Genomic DNA, 22,205 nt, shown 5'->3' on the forward strand with positions numbered 1-22,205 from the left:
ACGTCTAAGCCTTAGAAATCATCTCCATCTCCCACCTCGCTCCCTGGTTGCTGTGGGTTGTTATCGTGGGACTGTTCTGAAATGGATGGGGGGGTGGGGGGGTCACCATGTTGACCATATGGCCGGCTTATTATGCACTGGCAGGGCATCTCAATGAGAGTCCACAACCTGACAGAGATATTCTTTTGAGCCCCCCCCCCCCCCACACACACACACAAACACATCGGCTGCAATCAAAGCCCCGCACTGACACCTAGTGGTAACAATCACACTTGCCAACAAGATCAGTCCTTGGTACTGATTAAAGGTTTATTTAAGGTCAATGATGATTTATACATTTTGATAAACTACAGGTTACATGGTAGAAATACATTAAGCCCCAAAGACACTGATACAACCTGTTTAGATATAGTGAAAATAACAAGTTGAACAAGGCAAATAAGGACCTTTACATTTAGTGTGAGACAATAAAACTGGATTTAGTTTTCGAATAACAACCGAGTTCTTGTTTCCAAGGTGCTGGTTGAGATTAAGATGAGCTTTAGCTTTACAACCATTATGTGAGATAAAGGATGGATAAAACCTGGGGTTTTATGCTTCTGTTGGGCCACTGCTCCCCAACCTGAACACAAATTTCAGACACAGAAGTACACAAAGCTCAATCCATAATACTATGAACTTGCCACATCAGGGCCATAAATAGGGATGGCATAATATTATATTGGATATCTGATGTAGGAAACATGTCAGATGCCCAAATAAAACGCCAGTGCACCTGTCACACAGCATCTTCTTGCCAACACTTATCTTTACTACAGATCACTAAGCTAAATGTTAGCTTCAGCTAATTAAAAACTCTACAGTGTGTGTGAGTAGTGCAAATGATCCTTGTACTTTGTACTGCCCCTCATAAAATGGTTATAGAGGAAATGTGATTTTTAGTCAGGGAGAAACCAACACACTTCCTGGTTTTAAGTGATGGCTTACATAAATTCTAATAATCTGAACACACACGCAGATTCACACACACACACACACACACACACACACACACACACACACATACACGTACACACGTACACACAGACACACACACAGACACACACACAGACACAGACACCAGGGGGCTGGCCTTTACTGTCTATGGGTGTTTCTTTCATAAACTGGTGATAACACACAAATAGATTAACTAAAGACAGTTTGACGGACTCACAGATTGACGGGAGACTCGTAGTCACACGTACCTTCGATCCCAAAACTCACATTTTTCTAACGAAATCCATTTGAATTACCTACATTTGTTTTCATGATTTTGGATTTCACCATTTTCAACTGTATTTTGGATGAAACTTCTTTCCTGTGGATAAAAGTTTTGCACGGGTGTGAACAGAAGGTTTTACTTCTTTGAAGTAATACAGGGACAACAGAGCTGTGTTTTGATGAAGACTTGAGGATCTAATCAAAAGAAGAACTTCTAAGATATCAAGGTAAAGTATTTCTATTATCTTCTTATACATCTATTACACGCATGTCGTGCTAATTACAAAAAGTCTTATTCGGGTAAATGTTTTAATGTTTCCTCTTTGACACAGACTCTATAGGTCACTGTAAATCTGGAGAAGTGGAGGAGATAAGAAGATGGAAGAACTCAAATACAGAGGGAAAAAGAGAGAGGGAAGACACAGGTGAGAATGACTCTTCTCTGCATGTTGCATTTTATAAAGGTCATTTTCAATTGAAGACAATGACTCGATAAAAAAGAACCATAAGTTGTATTTAAATGGCTACATTAATATTGTGTGATCCTTGCTGCCTTTGAGAGGCAAACTTGATAAAGAATTTGGTTCTGTGCTGTGGCAATATGATAGTTTGCTCCTAAAGTCTTATCTGTATAAATTGTATTAAGATTAATAAGGGAAGTAAGCTTGGCCGACAATGATTCACTGATGGAAAAACCTGTCAATGATCTGAATGTCTTTATTTTATTATCGAGGGCAACAGGGCGCCATCTATATATATTAACATGCAGAGCGTGAATGCGTGGCCCCTGGAACACCATTGATCACAGTATAAGCCGTTTTCTGAGATAAGTGCATTTTGCACATTGATATCGCGATAACGATACATTTTCAATATATCATGCAGCCCTACTAGTGAAACAGATTCACAAACGCATACATTCAGAGCATCTAGCTTTAAAATTAGGCAGCCGTTCCACATCCACACAGTTATTCACACTTCATCAATATATATTCTTATCATGATGGATATTACTCATAACATAATTCCCTGTGTCATGACATGCTTCTCTTTACTGCTGTGGCTGATGTCATCCCACACATGCTGACCACTGTTAAGGGAGTGTTCCTCCATTCCAAATATTAAATACTTTTTGAATCACATTCTAAATATAAATATATAAAGCCATACTTTTCTTCTTCACAATACGCCAGACAAGAAGCCAATAATATATTTTTTTAAATACAATAAAACAGCCAAGAAAAAAAATCAATGAAGGCTCTCTGCTATAAATTTGTTAACTCATTTTATCAGTGTCTGTTAAGATAAAAAAAAGAAATCTTATAAAATCAGGAGTGGCTTTATAGCACCTAAACGCCCTGATAAAATTGTTTATTATTCTAACCGATACGCTCTAAGAAAACTATTTGTTGTAACTATGATGAGTGGGTGAATATATGGGTGTGTGATGTTGCTATAGAATAGTGTGATTGAAAATTGAGCACTGACTTTTTTCCAGCCTTTTAAAACCTGTGAATTAGCTGAATGTTCTTTAACAATATGTCTTAGATCTTCAAAAATCAACAGTTTTTCCTCTTTAACGATATGATGACTGGGTAGATGCATCACTGAAGGACAGATCCCACGCACACGTTCTCATTTCACAAAACAACAGCAGCCCTATTAGCCAATATTCGATAGCTGCTAAGGCAAAGTAAAAGATCAGGCAAAGTGTTATCAGCTGAAGGAAGAGAATCCTCACCCTGTAATTATTCTGCACTTTAATCACATTAATCATCCAGAAGCAGGGGGTGGGGGGGGTGGACAGAGGCTGATAGATACACAAACATGTGTTGGTTCACAGGGTTGTCTTGGGTTAAAATCCTGGGACCCAATCACCTATCATACAACCGTCCCCTTATGATAATCCCATCTAAAGAAGATCTCCATTGGGTCAAACTACTTGTTACAGACTAATAGACCCTTTGGGATATGCTTTCCCCACATATCATCCATTAATTCACTGCAATCAGTATCATCCATATTATCTAATAAAGACGAAATGACAGTTTTTGATATTTTGACCTCTGCTTTTTGGGAAGTAAACTGGCCCATTCCTCAACCTGCAGAGCACAGGTTTTTTACAGCGGTGCCAACTAAATCCCAACATCAAAAATATGTTTTTAAATGTAAGGCAGCAGTCTATAATTCAATGGTTCTCAATAGCGGAATTTGATCAAATCCAAAGTGAGTCAATATACAGATCTGTGTGTCCATTGTGAATCTGGATGCAGGGATACATGGGATCCATTCCAGCTGAACCCAATCGGAGCTGAGAAGGAATCGAAGAGAAGATGTTTTCAGCTGGCCCAGTACCTGGTGGCTGTTATTGTGGGGTTAGCCGTCTTGACAAGTGCTGTTGTCGCTAAGGTAGGATTATTTTCTTGTCTATATACCAGCATGGGTGTTAAAACTTGAAGGTAATTTCCACTTCTTTGTGGTGCTGGAGCAAAGGATAATCCCCTGCACGAAAACTAAGTTTCTAAAGACAGAAGCCTGAAGCATTTTTATTTTTGAGTAAATTTTTTAAACTTTACCGACACCACCAAATCTACGTTTGATAAAAGTCAGGGTGCAGCCCTTTCTCTGACAAATGGAAAAACATATATACAACTTCGTCGCCAATAGGTTAAATTATAATGTGCTTTTTGTTTCCAGCGCAACCATTATATAATATCCTATTATTCAAATTCTGTGTGCATCCATCTGTAATTTAATGTATTGTATATATACACATAACACAATTTGTTCAATTTATTTGAATTTGTTCACCAAACAGTATTGCTGGTTCCAGGTTTTCTCTGGTGAGGCTGGAGTTTCTGTAAATGCTGATTCAGTGTTAAAGAGCATTAAATCCGTAAAATAATTAGAATATTAGGATTATTGTGAACTACAAGTTGTGACTTGAACCCCCATTAAGTGTTACTGGGGTCGACATTTTGGAAGAGTAGAATTGGTTGTTGTTAAAAAACAAATTTGCAGTTCAACAAATCATTGAAATAAAAGCTGTTTCAAAAATATGAAGTGTTTAATGTTAAATGAATCAGCTATGGACAGTCAAAAACAGCAAAAAAAATGCCTGAATATATATATATTTATTTTCCATTTCCATTTCCATTTTAAGTTCGACATTTGGTGCAGTGAATATCAAAATGCTTTGCCATCAGAACTTTTATACTTTACAAAAACAAGCCTCTTATCTGTCTGTGCATGCCTACGCACAGTAACAATATCACTGCTATTTATGAGAGGGCAAGGCTTACACTTGATTCCTTTGTACCCGAGTCTATCTCTCCGGTGCTTTATCTCTTTCTGTCTCTGTGTGCATTTCTGTCTTCCACTTTGCAGATGCTATCTTTATTTTCTCTATCAATCTTTACCTCTGCAATATGTGCATGTGATGACATCGTCCACCTCCGTGCTTTTGTCTCCATTTCCTCTCAGTTTTGAATATACCTCCTTCAGCCCTGTCTCTCAGTATATTTCTTCATGATGAATCACTGGGCTGTAGTGAATCACAATAACAATCATTTCCCTAAACATTATGTAATCCGAAAACTTGTGTATTTCTCAAAGTGATGAGCTTTCGTAATGGGTGTGGTTAAAGTTATGAGGTGTCCTTAAAGGCACCGTGAAATGAAAAATACATTGGTGAGGGCCGTTTTAGTTTTCAATGCTGCTAGCTATCATCAACTTGTCAGACACTACCTATGACCATTTCCACCACAGCTTAGTATTTCCATTGTCTTGTATCATGGTCGTTCTAATATTAACAGTATATACAAGATCGGCTACATGCAGGACTTTACCAAAACAAATGATGATAAAGTCAAGAGAAGAGGATCATTTAAAGTCTCTCTAAAATAGTTACCCAAAGAAAGTGAGACATACATATAATAATATAACACAATGAAATGACATCGCAAACGTTGTCAGTCACAATAAGTCCTCTGCCTCATGCTCTGTGGTTAACGTTCTGAAGTTGTTTGTCCAATCAGGGCTCTCTCCTGGTGCTGTCCACCATGTCGTCTCCGACCTCCCTGCGCAGCCCAAAGGAAAAACAGTTCTACATGCTGATGCTGGTGTTCTGCTTGGTCTTCCCCAACTTCCTGATGTTTGTCAAGTCGCTGTGGAAATGTGCCTTCAAGAGCTTCGTACAGCCCAACATGAAGACCCTGGCCTTTGTACGTGTTTATGAGTCATGCTTTTAGTTTGTGAAATGTTTTGCATGTAATAATGAAAACTGTAGTATATATCCCTCTGTCTGATTAGATTGTTCAAGACGAGCACTCTTCAAGTTGTGATCGAGCAAAAACAATAAAATAACTTTAAAATGTAGAGGATTTAGAGGTTTTTTAAACATTACAAGCTTATTTGCACTTATCAGATCTTAACCACAGTATGTCAGTGTGGCATATTCAGTTACGTGTTTCTTTTGGTTTCCACCAGTGCTGCTATCAATACATTCAGTAAATGAACATAAGAGGAAAGAAATTTACAGATTTTCTGACATTAAATCGAATTGTCTTTGCCTCTGCAGTCTTATTTGTAACAATTGGATTTTATTTCATTGCTGACGACAAACCAGTTTTCAACCACCTGTAGCCCAGACAAATAGTGAGAGTGTGGAAATTATGTCCTGTTTGTGTCTTTTTCCAGGTTTGTGCTATCGAGTGTCTGGTGTCTCTGGGCACTTCAGTCCTGGTGCTCGTTGTTATGCCTCAGTTTGACGTGCTGACTAATCTCTTCATCAGTGGAGGAGTCTGCATTATGTCGGCCATTCTGCAGATTGTTTTCAGACTACAAAGAAAAACATGGAAAATTGTCTTCCCTCTCTGCTCCCTCATTCTCACTGTTGCAGGTAACTACCTTTTTTTCTAAAGTTCAAGTAATTTATTATCTATCTATGCCCGTCTGTTTTTGTTTGTTTGTTTGTTTTTCGAAACGTTATACCATAGCAACAAATTAAGTTCACATTCACAAAGCATAACCTCTCAATGTCCTTCACATGAGTTTTGTTCAGTGTTCTGATCAGTTTGTTTGTTAGTTCTTATTCCATCCAAAAAGAAAATCGGATTATGGCTGTTAAATTCATTAGATTTACCAAATCACTGAGTCATGTTTATTTGTCCTCCCTCTTGTTTTGATTGGACACATTTCTGCAGTTTGTGACTTTTTCTTCCACAATGTCCTTAAATATGAAAACCAGCTTTCAAGAAGTTTCTTTTGAAAGTAATGTGCTCTTCACAAATGTATTAGTTGTATTTTACCATATTTTCTCGGAAGATACGTGAGCAGTTTAATGTCTTATCCAGTCAGAAGCTGAAACAGGAAACCACTGGTTTGACAACTTCTTCAATCCTGAAAACTAACATGTTTACTGATTAACTAACAGGTTACTGTCTCCTGGGAGTTGACTACTATGCGCGTGTGACATCAAAAGTGGATTTACAGAAAGCTGACTGCTTTATCTATGTTGGACTTGGAATTTTCTGTTCACTCCTCATCTCCCTCTGCTGGTGGGAAAATCCACTGCAAGCTACTAACCGAATGCAGGTATAATACTTTGTTATTGTTCTGTCTTGACCGCAAAGGAACTACTTTTTAAGTAGACCCTTAGCCTTTAAATGTTTCGACTGTGTAATATTTTGTAATCTCTTAATGGCAAGCTGCATCTTCCCCTAGAGCTGGTAGATGGTGATCTGTTTGGACCTGTATTATATGTAGTGCACATAAATAATGACTTGACATGATCAATGAGACTCTTCCCTCCATTTCCCTTCAGAAAAAACTTTCAGAACTGGACGGGTTCAGGGACTTTGTGTTTGTCATCAGCAGTCTTCTGAGGATAATCGTGATAGGTAATTATCTGGCATCCATGTTTGCAGCCACACATAATACTAAAAACGGCCATGCTTGCATAATTATGCTCTTAAAATCTACTTTCACTTACTTTTTTTCTTTTTGAAATGCTTAAACTGTAAAACATGTCATTTCAAACATTAACAGAAAGCAGATGTGTGTGATGTCAGGAGTGCATGGATTTCAAGGGATATTCTCCTGCTGTGATGAAGTCTTTAATTGTTGCTACACTTTGTTTCATGTTTGTTATTGTGTTGTAGGAGGTGTATACCTGGTTTACTATGTGCTTATCGATAAGTCTATCGTCTGGGCTGACTATAACATGAAGAATGATGACTGGCAGCTAATGCAAATAGGAATAGGGCTGTTATTCTTACAGGTAAGTTGGAGGAGGTAATGCAAACACACATTGTTAGAGACAGACAGATAGGGTGTCTAGTTGGTTTTAATTGTATGCTGTGGCTCTGTTGTCCTTGGGGGATATTAATTAAGGATTCTTTCAGAGGTCAGGTGAAGTAATTGATTTTATAAAGTTTTGCCTGACCAATATTTTGAGACATGAGACTGAATAACTCTGATAGTTTTCATACAATCACTGATTCCTGAGCTGCCTTCTTCACTGACATTCCCGTCCTCTGGTCTCAGGCGTTCTGCTCGGCAGCCTGCCACTGGTTTGGGGTGGTGGCCTGTAAGATTCATGCAGTCCGGATGAGCTTTGCGTTGCCGGTATGTTGCACGGGGCCTGCAACCCTACTGTTGGGAATGATACTTTTCATAACCGAGGCCCAAAAATTGGATGGCAAAGACCATGGGAGTATCCAAGGTCAGTTTATTTACACACATCAAGACAAGGGGAAATGTGTGAAATGTTTGTCGTCAAAATGAGTAAACGTCATTTCGCTAACAACCAGAACAACATTTCGTTGTTTCTACTGCAGGGTTTTGTGATAGCTTGGTCCACCTGAGTCAAAAGAACACAACCCCTGTGGTCATACTCGAGATTACCAGGAGCATCTGTCGTACTTCCCTTAACAGGTACATGTGATCTGAGCCTGTGAACAAATAAGTGACTCAGTGTGTGTGTGTGTGTGTGTGTGTGTAGTTTTCATGGTTTGTAAATCTGCTTGATCTGAGTTCATGTGCCATTCCACAGCTCTTACCTGCAATGGCCCTTTTCAATGCTGGCACTGGAGGGAGTGTGTATGTGGTCAGGCTTTGTCTCATGTACCTACTACGTGTGGAAGATCAAGGTACCAGTATAACATATACACACATACACACACAGTCGTGTCCTTAACTTCAGAGGACATTGCATTGACTTACATTTCTTTCTTTCTTCAACCCTCACCACTACAAAATGACTTAAACCTAAACGCTCCTATGGTTTTCTATGGTTTTCAGGTGCAGCGTATCGAGAGAACCTCTCAGCTTTTTGTTCGTCGTCTCTATGAATCTGCTTTCATTGACCTGTCTCTGCTACTCAACACGAAGATGAAGGTGCCACGAGCCCGAAACGAGGAGAGGTGGGAGGAAGTACATTGTTGGCCGATTGCATTATATTATTCACCAAGTGCATGTGTGGTATCTGTATGAAAAAACTGGCTCCATAACAGATCAACGTTTGTTTTCTGGACAGTTGAGAGACGTGTGTTCACAACATTAACTGCTTTCTACCTCTCCTCTGCTCTACAGCCAAGATGATATTCAGGAATGCGTGATCTATCTTTGTGCCACCATGTGGCATGAGACCTACGATGAAATGCTCAAGATTCTCACCTCCATGTTCAGGTTTGGGAAACGGCCACCTCGATGTACCAGCCTAACGTACACAACATGGGCTTCATTTCTTTTTCATGTCGCTTTAACGAGCAACTCAACATCGTAACCTGTTGTTGTCACCGACTTCCACTGTTTAATTTGTCACCTTGCTGCGCGGACGCAAAGGTACACTCAAGGGTGTGTCCATGTAATGCAGCCTTATTGTTGGGCGTGAATGCACTCGACAGGGTTCAAATAGAGTCAGCAGTGCAAGATGTGGGCTATGTTCAAGCAGCAAGGCAGTGAAACAGAGGGTTTCAGCCTGTTGTTATGTTTTCTATAACGTTAAACATGAATCAAATGTGTCTATGACCTATGATATTACAGAAATTAGAGGCTAAATATTTTCCTGCTGGAATTGTATTAATTGTATTCCTACTTTGACAGTTTGTACAAAAGAAGAAAATAAACTAAGCTAACAGGCTTCCGTTACTGCAATTTGTTGTTTCAGGTTGGACCGCTATCGAGGCGACCCGAAGGAGGAACATAAGGACTGTTTTGACTTTGAGTGTCACATTTTTGTGGACGATGCCTTCATGACTAACGAGGACACGGGAAAGAGGCTGGTTAATACGTATGTTGATGACTTGATCAATGTTGTCATAGAGGTTTATAGGTGAGATTCTGCATCTGTCTACTATTTATCTATACACATAAACATGTATCTGTACGACCACACATCTTTGTCTCTAACCAACCATTAATCCATCCAACAACTCAGGGTGTTTACCAACAAAGAGCCAGACGACGTGTCAATCATTGAGGCTCCCTACGGAGGCAGGCTGATGTTTGTAATGCCTGAAGGCAACATGCTTTATGTTCACCTAAAAGACAAAAAGCTGATCAGGAACAAGAAGAGATGGTCCCAGGTATGGAGTGCTAATGGTGGCTGTGTGTGTGTGTATTCATGTATCTGGATATGTGCATGTAAATCATTAAGTTGGCTTTACGACTGACAAGAGACGGACAAATAATATTTATAATTTACCAAATACACCAATACGTTAATGTAACATCTCTGTATGGATATCATTGTCCTATATTATCTATATCTGTAGAAATGTCTTTAGGTATAATTGAAAATATGCTTCATAATAATGTGGATACAATCACATTGTTGCTCTAGTTTTTATGATGGTTCCTTGAAAGAAGTCAACTCTGTTCCACTGAAACAAATGTCCTCAACAGCTGGACTTTGATTTTCACTTTGTATTATGTCTATGACTTTCAGATCATGTATATGTATTATCTACTCGGATGGAAGGGCTACATTGTCAAGAACCCTCAGAAGATCCCAGTAAGACTTTTTTGCATTTGTTTAAAAAGTGAAATTATTAGTAGTTTGACAACATGCATTCCAAATATTGATCTGTGTCATTCTTTCCACAGCGTCAGAATAACCTATGCAGAGCCAGTCTGATCTCTTTAGATGGTGAAAGTTACCTGTTGCCTCAGTATGACAACGACTACAAGAGGAAATTAATCTCAGATGACCACACTTATATCCTGGCTCTGGACGGAGACACTGACTTCCAACCCAAAGCTGTGATTCTGCTAATAGACAGGTTGGTAACAGACAAACACACCACGTAGCTTCTACCATCATGGTTCAGGACAAACATCTCATCATTTAGCAACTTGAGTCATCGATAAACATGCAGTCAGTGTAATAATCATTTTTTTATTGATAGGTTGAGAATGTATGAAAATGTTGGTGCAGCATGTGGTAGAATCCATCCTACCGGTATGGGTAAGTAGTCTTTTAACTTAAAATGTTCTTTATCGTTTATTTTACGGCTTTATTGTTGTACTGGCACCTTAGGCTGGGGACCCATCTAATAATAGGACATCTAATACAGCTACAGGGGATGAACAACTCAAAGTCATGCCCTGAATATCACATTGAAAAGCACCAAGTGTTTTATCTATTCCTTCATTCTTATTTTTTAAGCAGTGATCTAAATGTAGCTATTACACTGGTAATGACACAGGCTTTCTGGTCAGAGGGTTATATATAGATAATCTTTTTTAATACATTACAAAAAATATGTACATTACAAAAAACTCTAATTACACCTTGTGTCATAAAGATATCTGCATTATGTAGTGAGAAATTCTCCAAAATGTCAAAAAAACTGAAAAGAATTATCAAATGAAACCGATCCACGAGTTAATGGTTTCTAGGTTAATAACCCACCCTTCCAAAATGTTTCAGAAAATCTGTCCCGTAGTTTTTGTGTATTCCAGTCAACAGACAAACAGACAGACTAATGGCAATGAAAACATAACCACCTATGAGGTAAAAGGTGGTTCAATGTCAGATAATAAGAAATGGACTGGTGCAATCCAGCAAGAACCCAACGTGTCTCGGAAAAGGCTTGAAAATAACTGAGCAAAAATGTTCCTCTTTCACTGATGAACATTGCCTCCAATTCTCTTATCATCTGCCCTCCACTTTTTTTCTTCCATGTTCCTGTTCACCTTGTCTCCATGTCGCTCTCTGCTCACCCCCCCACGTCGGCTCACCATCCCAGGTCCCATGGTGTGGTACCAGAAGTTTGAGTACGCCGTGGGCCACTGGCTTCAGAAGACAGCAGAGCATGTGTTTGGCTGTGTGCTGTGCAGTCCGGGGTGTTTCAGTCTGTTTAGAGGGTCGGCTTTGATGGACGACAATGTCTTAAAGAGATACACAACAACTGCAACAAGGGCTGCAGAATATGTGCAATATGACCAAGGTTGGCTCACAGACACACACGTGCACATGCCAATTTTTAACATCTCCTACTTTTGTCTCATTACCTTTTTTTGGTCTGTTCATGTCCATGTAACACATCTCTGTTGTGTCCTGTTTGCACATGAATACTTTTGTAGGGGAGGATCGTTGGCTGTGTACTCTGTTACTGCAGCAGGGATGGCGCGTCGAATACAATGCTGCATCAGATGCGTACACCAACTCTCCACAGGAGTTCAAGGAGTTCTACAACCAGAGGAGACGATGGGGACCATCAACACTGGCTAATACACTGGACCTTCTGCACAGGTCATTACATAACAGTTTCAATCCATGGCCAGTCACTTTCAAAATATTCAAATTGGACACATTTCTAGGGTTTCCAACTTACGTGTATAAACTTCACCTCCCCCGATCAGCTGTTTACTCGTACATTGTGACATCTGTTGTATTCATAAGCACTCTTTTGTGGTTGGGACTTCAATTATAGTGGTGCAGAGACAGTGAAGAAGAACTCCTCAATCTCCAGGCTTTACATTTTCTACCAGATGTTTTCAGTTGGTTCCTCGATCCTTGGTCCAGCATCAGTGACTCTCATGATAGCAGGTGGGTTAAAGTTTAATACTCCCTAGCCCTTCCTTATTGGTGATCATTCAATGACTGCAGCAGGGTTAACGGCTCTTATCTCCAATTAATTACGTACGTCACACATTTTATGAGTCCGTGAACCTCAGCAAAACATTTTCCCAGAATCTTTACAGGACCAGGATTCACAACACTGCCTGGTACAGATAACAGTTGTGTCGGAAATTAACTTCTTCCCTATGCAGCTATCGTGTTTTTTTTCCTTTGAATCTCTCCTTTGAGTTTATTTGAATCTTCCAATAAATTTGACTTCATCATGAACCCATGCAAACTCTTGAGACGTCTAAATCTCTGTTTCCCTGTGTGTTACAATTTTATGACACTGCATGTCAAATATCTAGGTCTCAGATTGGTCATAAAATACTTGTCATACCTTTTTATCTGTACAGTATCAGTTTTGAGTCGTGTCAGAGGGAGCAATAAATCCCAGCTGAATCAAAGTTCAACACAGTCTGTATTGGGTTGGCAAATGTGGACTGTGGCAGCAGATGCATTATGGGATTTTGATCATCAATTTGTCCACATGAATGCAAACTCTTATTAGAAACCCAATTGTACTGAACTTCTGCAATGTGACCCCAAAGCGAAGTGTATTGAAGTGAACCTGAACTGTGAAGCATCTATGCACTAACAACATAATCTATTCCATTGTTCCGCTACGTTCATCTTGTAGCAGTGTCCCACCGCTGCTACAGCAGACATTATGGGTCCGGTCTCCTTTAACAGTGTCAAAGTCTTGAGTGTCCTTCCTCCTCAATCCCCCGCTGAACCTGCACTCACTTTACACTTCAACGATAAACACCATCACTATCAGATGTTATCATGATACGTACAGTTTGAAATGTACTGTTTGTTTGAGTCACTCTCACTTCAAGCCTGATGTCCTTGCTGTGCACGTCTCATGTTGAGTGTGGCAGGTGTAATTGCCTGCGCACAAAACGTTGGACTGTTTTTTCTAGCAGAGAAACGTTTGTCTCTTAAACTCAAGAGTGAATCAAGCAAACACCAAGTCAGCTTCAAATACTGTACGTGTCCCTGAGGTGGTCTGAGAATTGGAGTGTTCCCATGTGAGCAAAAAATGCTGACTCATCGCTCTGAGTTTGTTTTGTGGGCTGAAAGGGACCGAGTGGGAAAACGTCCGGAGATCCCAGATTCAGTGAACAAAGTTTTCTTCATGTTTTTTTCACAATGGTCATCGTTTATCTGAAACATCCCACAATTTTATGTACTGTAAAGTGTAAAAGGTGATATAAGCAGGTTAAATGAGTACAACAACAGATTGGAAGGCTGCGATGTGTTTTCATAACATATCCATCGACTTGACTGAATCAAGACAGACTTTGTAATCAATTAATCGAAATTTAATTAATTTAAACGATTATTTGGCTTTTTTCCGAAAGAGGCGCGAATGCGCAATTCAGTCCTTCCCCCAAAGCATTCAGGCGCCCAGCAGATTGGCTCTCTCAAAAGTGAAGGAGGCGAGTTGTGGTGATCGGCGGTGAAAAAAAAAGTGTGAGTGGAAAAGCAGAGAGGGCAGCAGCAGACCATGTAGCGGCCGCGCAGGGCATCGCTACTCTCAATCACGCTTCTGCCTGGCTGTTCAGACCGGTCAGACCGGACCCGCATTTCTCCGCACCAGTCAGTCGGTCATAGAGTGTTAGGGTTGCCATCATTAAGGGTTTGAATAACTGGGCACCGATATCCTGGTTTCACGGAGGAAACAAAAATGATTACAAAAATAAAGCATAGACTTCAGAATAAGGGCACATATTAATAATCATTTAAATAATCGTGATTTTGATATTGTCCAAAATAATCGTGATTTTGATTTTTTCCATAATCAGGCAGTCCTACTTTGCAATTATCTCATGTCACCTTACTAGGACTTGAAAGGTAAAACTTCCTCCCCTACAGATAACTAGTATGGTTTCCACCCAAATAACCTTACTGTCCATCGTCCTGCATCTGTTTCTCAGTTTGACCGTCTCTGTACGTCTCTCTGCTTCTGACAGGTGCCTTCCAGTTTGTCTTCAAAATCGAAGGGACACTTTCCATCATCATCGCCAGCCTTCCCCCCGTGTTCTACATCATCGTCTGTTTTGTAGCCAAGTCTAATAATCAAATAACCATAGCTGCCATTATGAGTGTGTTCTATGCATTCCTCATGACCGCATCCCTTTTCTCCATCATCGGTGGGTAAAACATTTAGATAAATAAAAACTTGATTTCATGTTACTGACATTCTTATGAAAATATTTGTAATGAAAAAAAAAAATCAACATTTTCCCTTTTTAGGTGACATGGTGATTCAGGGCACCTTCCTGACCCCTACTGGTGTGTTTTTGGTTTCTATGACAATCATGTACCTGGTGACAGCCATACTTCACCCAGAGGAGTTTGGTATGATTTTATTTTATAATTCTAAATATTATCCGTTTTAAGTATTTTCCTGAGTTAAATGTTGAATATGTCACTTATGTTATGTTTTTCTCTCACAGTGATGATTGTCTATGGTTTGATGTACTTCATCTGTATTCCAAGTGGATATCTCCTACTGACCATCTACTCACTGGTTAACATGCACGTTGTGACCTGGGGCACAAGAGAAACCACTAAGTAATGCACTGATGATTATTAGAATGATGCTTTCGGCTGAAAACGATCAAGTCCAGCAATTTAAATTAACGAAAATACACTGAACTCCACGAATAGTGCTTAGTTGTTATGATTGATGCGTATTGCAATGAAGACTTTTAGCTGATCAAATCCATCCATTGGTCTATTAATTCATTTTTGCCACTTATCTAATTCAGGTTGAGGAAAAGTTATTGGTAAACAATAATTCACTTATCTATCAGATCTATAAGCTGAGAAGAAGGATAAGGGAACTTATTTGATTCCATTTCAATCTGCATCGACAATAATAATCCTCCATGTTTGTCTGTATTTTAAAATTTACGTATTTTTCTTTTTTACTTTGTTCCGTCTGTCTATAGGAAAGAGGAAGTGAAGAAGAACACAAATATTATGTGTGACAGAAACTGTACAATCTGCTGTTGGGACATGAAGTGTCAGGTACTGTTACCAACCGGTCACAGAATACCTTACAAGTGGAGGAGTAGCTGTCTGGATAAATGTATTTCATCCCGTTGCTTTGCAGGTGACACAGGAAAGCGAGAATCTGTTGCTTCAACAAATCACTGGCCAGAATACACAGCATGCCCCAAACACTTTGATGACCAACCTGCAAACATCTCAACACGCGGCTGTAAACCTGGAGCTTCAAGACAAACCAAACAAAACCATGGAGGAATTTTTTGAAAGAGCTCAGGCCCCACCCACAGACAAACACAACAAGACAAACATGGACAAAGACAATGACACTGATTCCAGTAGCAGGTATTTCTTTCTTTTTTCTGTCTTTCTCCAAACCTGTCACGTCAGTTAGTTGCTTGGTCAATCGCCCAAACTGTTAGCCAATCATTTTGAGATTTAAGTTATCGCCTGTCCTCATAGAAGAACACAAAACAATATACTGGAATTATGAAATGTATATTCCTCAAACTCCACAAAAAGTGTCTGTGTGCATGTGCGCAGTGATGACAGCTCTGAAAAGAAGAGCCTATCAAGGACTCCATCAATGAGTGCATCAATGACTGCATCAATGAGTATAATCGGTGACGATGATGATTACTCACTGACTGGTAACCCAGAAGAAACAGAGGAGCTCCCTGTTAGTGGTGAGAGGTCTCATTTAAATTGTATGTGTTCATAATACCATTACTACTAATTACTGCAATTCAATATGAGAAGCACATAGCATAATGTGTGTGTGTGTGTGTGTGTGTGTGTGTGTGTGTGTGTGTGTGTGTGTGTGTGTGTGTGTGTGTTAGACTGGGTGATACCGGTGAAAGAAGAGTTCTTGAAGAAGCTGACTTACGCTAACATGAGAAGGAATCTACAAGCACAAATACGGTAAATAATTTTTTTTCTTTTAGCAACAGGCCAAAAAGGTGTCAGTATTTGTGTAAAGGTTACTATTATGCACTATAAATGCAACTGTATAGAAACGGTTATTTGCTCTTGCAATCTTCTCCTCAGATACACACTTCGCAACAAAAATCAGGATGACTTGTGCGAGGAGCTGGTCCTGATGTTGACAGATACTCTCAATGTAGAGCTAAGTCATGTAGGGCCTGAAGATGTTCTGTCAAAAAGCCAGCTGGAGGAGCTACAATATGCACTGACAGAGCGGGTGATGACAACTGATTTGATCATCATACAAAAACAATGTGTTGTTCTTAGAAATGCATCAATATGTATTCTAGAGAATTTGCCGTTCATTGTATTGCACATTAGCGCCTCTATTTCAAAGGCTTTCAATTTAAATGCAAACCAAATTTAACAGGGTTAAACTGCAGGGGAGCAATGACCGAATCACTGAGTGAGAGACTCTGATCTTTCAGGCTCGACGTATCATTAAGACCAGTCAAATGAACAGACTGGAGAAGAGAGTGATGAGAGCCATTGAGAAAACACTCATCGCCCCGCAGGTGCAGAAACTAGATGAGGTAAGATACTGATTCAGCCCCTCGGTCTGTGAGAAGTAAATACTGAACAGCAGCTAGCAGAGATGAGTCTGCGTAGCTACAACACTGAATATCATTTTCCGTAATGATCAACAAATAGCAATTTAGGTATTACCACGACAATACCTCACTACTGACACGTCTGAGAGGTGTTCAGGTCTGAATACCGATGAATTTTCTGTTAATGATTTTTAATGATTAGATTATGAGGGTAAAGTAATAAAAAAGACAAAGCAACCAACATGAAATATCCAGATTACTTTGTATTGCCTCAGGCAGATGAAAATTAATATTTGGAAAAGGGAGCGATCAGTGGACCATTATTTTCCTTCTTTCCACTTTTGCCTTAATTTAAATTAATCCTGCAATAAAATCCTGTGCATATGAATATGTGTTTGTGTGTTTAGGGCGAGCAAGACTTCTGGCACAAGTTACTCGAGCGCTACTTGAAGCCTATCGTTGACGTGAAAGCACATCAAGAGGAGGTGACCAGAGAACTGAAGTCCCTGCGCAACAAGGTCAGACTTACTGTTACTGTACTGTTGTTATTCAGTCATATTTACTGTACTGGTAGGATCTATTACACCAAACTAATCTTTAGTGTTTTTAGGTGCAATTTTATTACCTGTTGGTCAACATGAAGACACCGGTATCTGTTTTCAGTTATTATCACATGGTAAAACTGGAACTTCTGACTGCTCCCGTTATGTTTTTCAGGAAACATCCCCTCACTGGGTTGTTGAGAACTTGTATTATTATTATTATATATTAGCAATGGCTCATGGGGATTTGAGACTTAGAATTTCTGTCTATTTTGAGGGGACACAAACTTATTTTACTATTTTTTCCAACTACGATTACAGTCCATAAAAAATGTTGGTATTTCACTATTGAGTTAAAAAAAAATAGCATTGAATTCTCTTTCCTCCCTACAGGCTGTCTTCCTGTATTTCATCATCAACGTGCTGTGGGTGGTAGCTACCTTCTTCCTGCAGGCCATTGGAAATGATGTGATCAGCATCAAGATCCCTAAATACTATCCAAATGGAACTGAAGCGGAAGAATCCCTCAAGGTTGGAGCAAACAGACAGAGTCCTAGATGCGTGTGCTGCAGAGACAGAGATAGCAATCGGAGGACTCTAACACACTTTTGAATGTCTATCAGTGCTGCTGTAAATCCCACCAACAGTTATCGCTCCTTGTGTTGACAGGTGGAGCCACTCAGTTTGATGTTCCTGTTGTCTTTTGCTGTTCTGCTCCTTATGCAGTTCCTGGCGATGTTATATCACAGGTACACACACACGCATGCACAAACGCACACACAATATCCAGTTTATACAGCAAAAAATTCAGACACATATTCGATAAATATCGCTGTGCATACACTGACCTTGACTCGGAAGTTAACTCTCAGATACTGGAAATTTTATCCAGTGGCAAAGAAAAGTTTTCAAACTAGTTCTGAATATTTCCCCCCACCAAGAGCAGGGGAATTCTGATATAAATCCTTACTTTATGGACATATATGATATCCCTTGTTTTTCTCACATCTGTTGTGCACCTTTTTCTTCTCTGTATTTTCTACTTGACTTAACACTCGGGGCCTCTTTGTTTGCAGGGTCTACACTCTGATCCACGTGGTGTCCTATCGCAGCACAGAGAAAGACTACAAACAGAAAGCTGATGTAAGTAGCAACACTCACACAGACACACAGATATTCAGATCAAACTGCAGGAAATTGTTTGTTTTTTTTGGGATTAAAATACTCAAACATGTCAGGTCCAAGATGTGTAGAGGCTTGATTATTTTAATGCACTTTGCCGCTTTGGCCCTACGACGTGACATTGTTTAGGAAGAGGAGATAAATTCTTAATGGAGTTGTCATTTTGAAAACAGAAAAGAGTAAAGGATAACCATACAAAAGGTACTCCCAAAATTCAAATTGCTTCTACTCAATTTCATAATAAATCGTATTCACAAAACACCCAAGTGAACGTTTGTGCCAAAATTTGAAGAAGTAGCCTTGAGATATCAAATTCAAGAGGCAGCAACCTGGACCTTTGAACACCAAAATCGTATCAGTTCATCCCCAAGTCCACAAAAATGGATGATTGGACTGGAAGCCTGAAAACATGTCACCTCCACTGCCAGTAAAAGATGTAGCCATATAAAGGAAAAGGAGCACCATGTAAAAGTTAAGTCATCCAGAGGGACCAGACCTCTCACAACTTCTACCTCAGACCTTAATTAGCTGTTTAGGGCTCTGGCTTGTAAACAAACATTATTGGGGAAAGCAAGTGATTAAAATGTCAAAGTTTTATAATTACTCCCTCTCCTCAACCCTTCTCTCAACATAAGAAGCTGCCTAGCACTATGATTATTTAGATAATTGATGCCCACAAAGCAGGGGAAGGCGGTGTGAGGTGTGTTCAGGTCAAGAAGCATTAAGCTGAAGGTTTTTGCATGGCCCTCACTCTCCCGTCCTAAACATAAGCAATCAATGATTGACAGCCCAAAAATCTCACCCTTAGCTACAAAAAGTGTTTACAGGCTTTGATACTTGCTTTCCATGGACTGGATGGTTTTCTTTCTTTTTTTATCTTAAAACTGTTCATAACAGAAATGAGAAAGGGAAGCTTGCTTAAACATCAAGACATGTAATATTCAATTTAACGCCACTTTTATGCCGCTGAATCTGGAAATGTGCCACTTATAAATACACACGAGCAACACCCACCAAGATGTGAGAACTGGCTCCATGTGTACAAACTGTGGTCCTTAGCAAGGTAGTTATTGAGGCAAATGACTCACATTTATAATATAAACCATGCTGTATAATTTATCAACTTTATAGAGAGAAGGAAGGATGATAAAACTCCACCAGGTAACTAACAGATATCTGCATAGGCTGGTTTAAAATGGTCCAAATGCCAGGCTGCCTCGGTGCACTGTCTGATATTGGATTAGCTTCAGCAAGCTTGACGATGATATTAAACACACACACACACACACACACACACTCACTCACACTCACACTGCATTACAAGCATTAAAAAGCCCCTCACTGACAGCAGTAAAGTCGTGTTTACAGCAGGTGATCTGCCAGAGGAGCCACAGAGGTAGGAGAGTGAGGGGAGCAGGTGACTCACCTTTATCATGGGATGGAACACATCTGTCCTCCAAGGTGGCGAGATGTTCCGATGTGATATCTCCACATGGTGTATTCCCCCTGCGTGCTTCTTGTTTGGTTGTCGAAGTCTTGGCTGCCATGTTGTCCGGCTTCCTCCTCTAGCAGGCTCACAGTTCACACGCTTCATTGGAGGCTTCACACAAACTGTAGCTTCGTCACTTGAACCCAAGTCCAGACTGTTTACTAACTTTTTGTCCGTTTCAGCTGCAATACCACCTGTCACCACACAACGCCACGTGAGCATGCATTGCAAACCAGGAGGCGCTATTTCACGCATTATTTTAGTGAATAGATTATAATGAGGGTTATAAATTTGAAAAAGATAGATTAAAACAAACATAAGGAAAACAGATTGATGTAAGACACAGTGACAAGGTGCTTTACAGATTGAAAATAAGAACTTGAAGGCAAACAACAGGAGACGGTTGAAAAGCAAACTATATGAAAGATCACGCAGCAAAAGAGCAGATTGAAAAACGTCACCAATAAGAAAATAATGATGATAAAAAATTGTAAAATTATTTAAATAGACATTAGAACAAAACTAGGAGAAAGGCCTAGGTGACATGCACAACATAAAATACATAAACAATAACGTAAAACAAATCAAAACTGAAATAAAAGAATAAACAATACCAATTGTTATGACAGCTATTTGAGCATGACCGTTAAAAATAATAACTAGAATCGGGTCAAATTAGGGGATGGGACATGATAACAGTTTGCTTTAAGCTGGGATTTAAGGTAGTGTAACTACACCCACATTGCATGTACCCAACAACCACACAGCATATATCCCTTTAAAATTATATCTGTTTTTATTACACTAATAATCAAAGTAATTTAAATTGTCAGTTTAGTTTTTGCCAGCAAAGTTAAATAAACATAAAATGTTGTAAACAGCCACATACAGCCACACAGGACTGCAGTGAATATACAGTGAACCTGCAGTGACCAGCAGTGACCAGCAGGGCTCTGATAGTCCAACTCTCGGACAAGTTCCTTTTCAGTGACTATAAGCGATGTCATGTTTATTCATCGCTGCCTCATTGGTCTTTAGCTAGTTTTTTATTCGAGACAATTGAGCGATATTTATTAAAATAAAATATATATTTTAACATCTCATGATTTAAACCCATTGGCTCGAGGGTGCAAGGCATGGACCAACTTTCCCCATGTGCTATTCTGTCATTATATGTAAAACATAACCATCGAATGTTTTTGTGTTTCCTTCGACTAGGAGGCCGATGACGATGTCCTCATTATGGAGAACCACAGTGCAAATGGACTCGTCCTTACCAGTGATGACCTGTGAAACTGAAATCCACTTCAACAAGTAAAGCCCATTAACCAGTGCACACTGTCTGGGGAGGCAAAATGGCACAGGGGGATATGAGATCTACCAGAATGAATATGTTTTACTTAGTAAATTCAAATGAGGTTGTAAAGTTTACACAGAGATCTAAAGTAGTAATGTTTTAAAGTAAGTATGTTTTTCAAATGTTTTTGCTTTTAATAACTGTATTTATTGTTCCTTAAATACACATATAGAAAATCACTAAATCTATGTTGTATGGGTTGCACATCTCATGAGGATAGAATTAAGGAAACAGTATCAGTTATGTAAGATTTCTTAAATGCTCCATTTGCACATGAAATATTGTGAGAATTTCTTCCATAATTTTATTGTCAAATTTCATGTATTCTATACTCTAAATGCTTTCTAGTGAGTTATTGTTTGCCTGTAATATTGATTGTATTGGTGTAATTACATATAATAAAACATTTAAAAATGCAGTTTCACCATTAAGAGATACTGGTAGAGTGCCATGAAATGATTGTGTGATAACTGCAATAACTTGAAATAAGAATTTCTAAATTTGCAAAGATGTAATTTAAAATGCTGCCTTAATTGAGACATTGTCGGACCACCAGGGGGCATTGGGGAAAGTGGGATTTAGTGAGGTTGGTAAAAGGAGGATGAACTGTGTCTGTCACGTATCTATTCAAAGACCTAAGAATTAATTATACTTCAGAATTTGTTCTATGTAGTACTTTCTTCTCAATATG

The 22,205-nt window shown here is 39.3% G+C and overlaps 1 protein-coding gene across 1 annotated transcript; it reads left to right on the forward strand.

Annotated features, from left to right (window-relative positions):
- Positions 1-1,228: 1,228 nt before the first annotated feature.
- Positions 1,229-22,125, forward strand: chs1 (chitin synthase 1). Its single transcript, XM_062386891.1, has 35 exons — positions 1,229-1,487; positions 1,593-1,685; positions 3,534-3,669; positions 5,298-5,483; positions 5,959-6,160; positions 6,695-6,855; positions 7,085-7,160; positions 7,422-7,540; positions 7,807-7,984; positions 8,100-8,196; positions 8,315-8,411; positions 8,563-8,684; positions 8,854-8,949; positions 9,431-9,595; positions 9,701-9,848; positions 10,211-10,276; positions 10,369-10,544; positions 10,671-10,729; positions 11,514-11,714; positions 11,851-12,019; positions 12,201-12,316; positions 14,368-14,547; positions 14,651-14,755; positions 14,854-14,971; positions 15,352-15,430; positions 15,516-15,754; positions 15,953-16,095; positions 16,249-16,330; positions 16,457-16,610; positions 16,822-16,926; positions 17,352-17,462; positions 17,880-18,017; positions 18,156-18,235; positions 18,563-18,629; positions 21,376-22,125. Exons 2-35 carry the CDS (start codon positions 1,639-1,641, stop codon positions 21,448-21,450), a joined length of 4,293 nt encoding a protein of 1,430 aa, XP_062242875.1. The 5' UTR covers positions 1,229-1,487; positions 1,593-1,638; the 3' UTR covers positions 21,451-22,125.
- Positions 22,126-22,205: the final 80 nt, after the last annotated feature.

Source organism: Platichthys flesus, chromosome 1 (genome assembly GCF_949316205.1).
Source record: "Platichthys flesus chromosome 1, fPlaFle2.1, whole genome shotgun sequence".
NCBI lineage: Eukaryota > Metazoa > Chordata > Actinopteri > Pleuronectiformes > Pleuronectidae > Platichthys > Platichthys flesus.

Excerpts from the sequence above, each read along its gene's own strand:
- chs1 (XM_062386891.1), top strand. The coding sequence starts at position 1,639 with ATGGAAGAACTCAAATACAGAGGGAAAAAGAGAGAGGGAAGACACAG. Across the intron at positions 8,197-8,314 it reads TGTCGTACTTCCCTTAACAG|CTCTTACCTGCAATGGCCCT; the intron begins GTACATGTGATC and ends GCCATTCCACAG. Across the intron at positions 9,849-10,210 it reads ACAAGAAGAGATGGTCCCAG|ATCATGTATATGTATTATCT; the intron begins GTATGGAGTGCT and ends TATGACTTTCAG.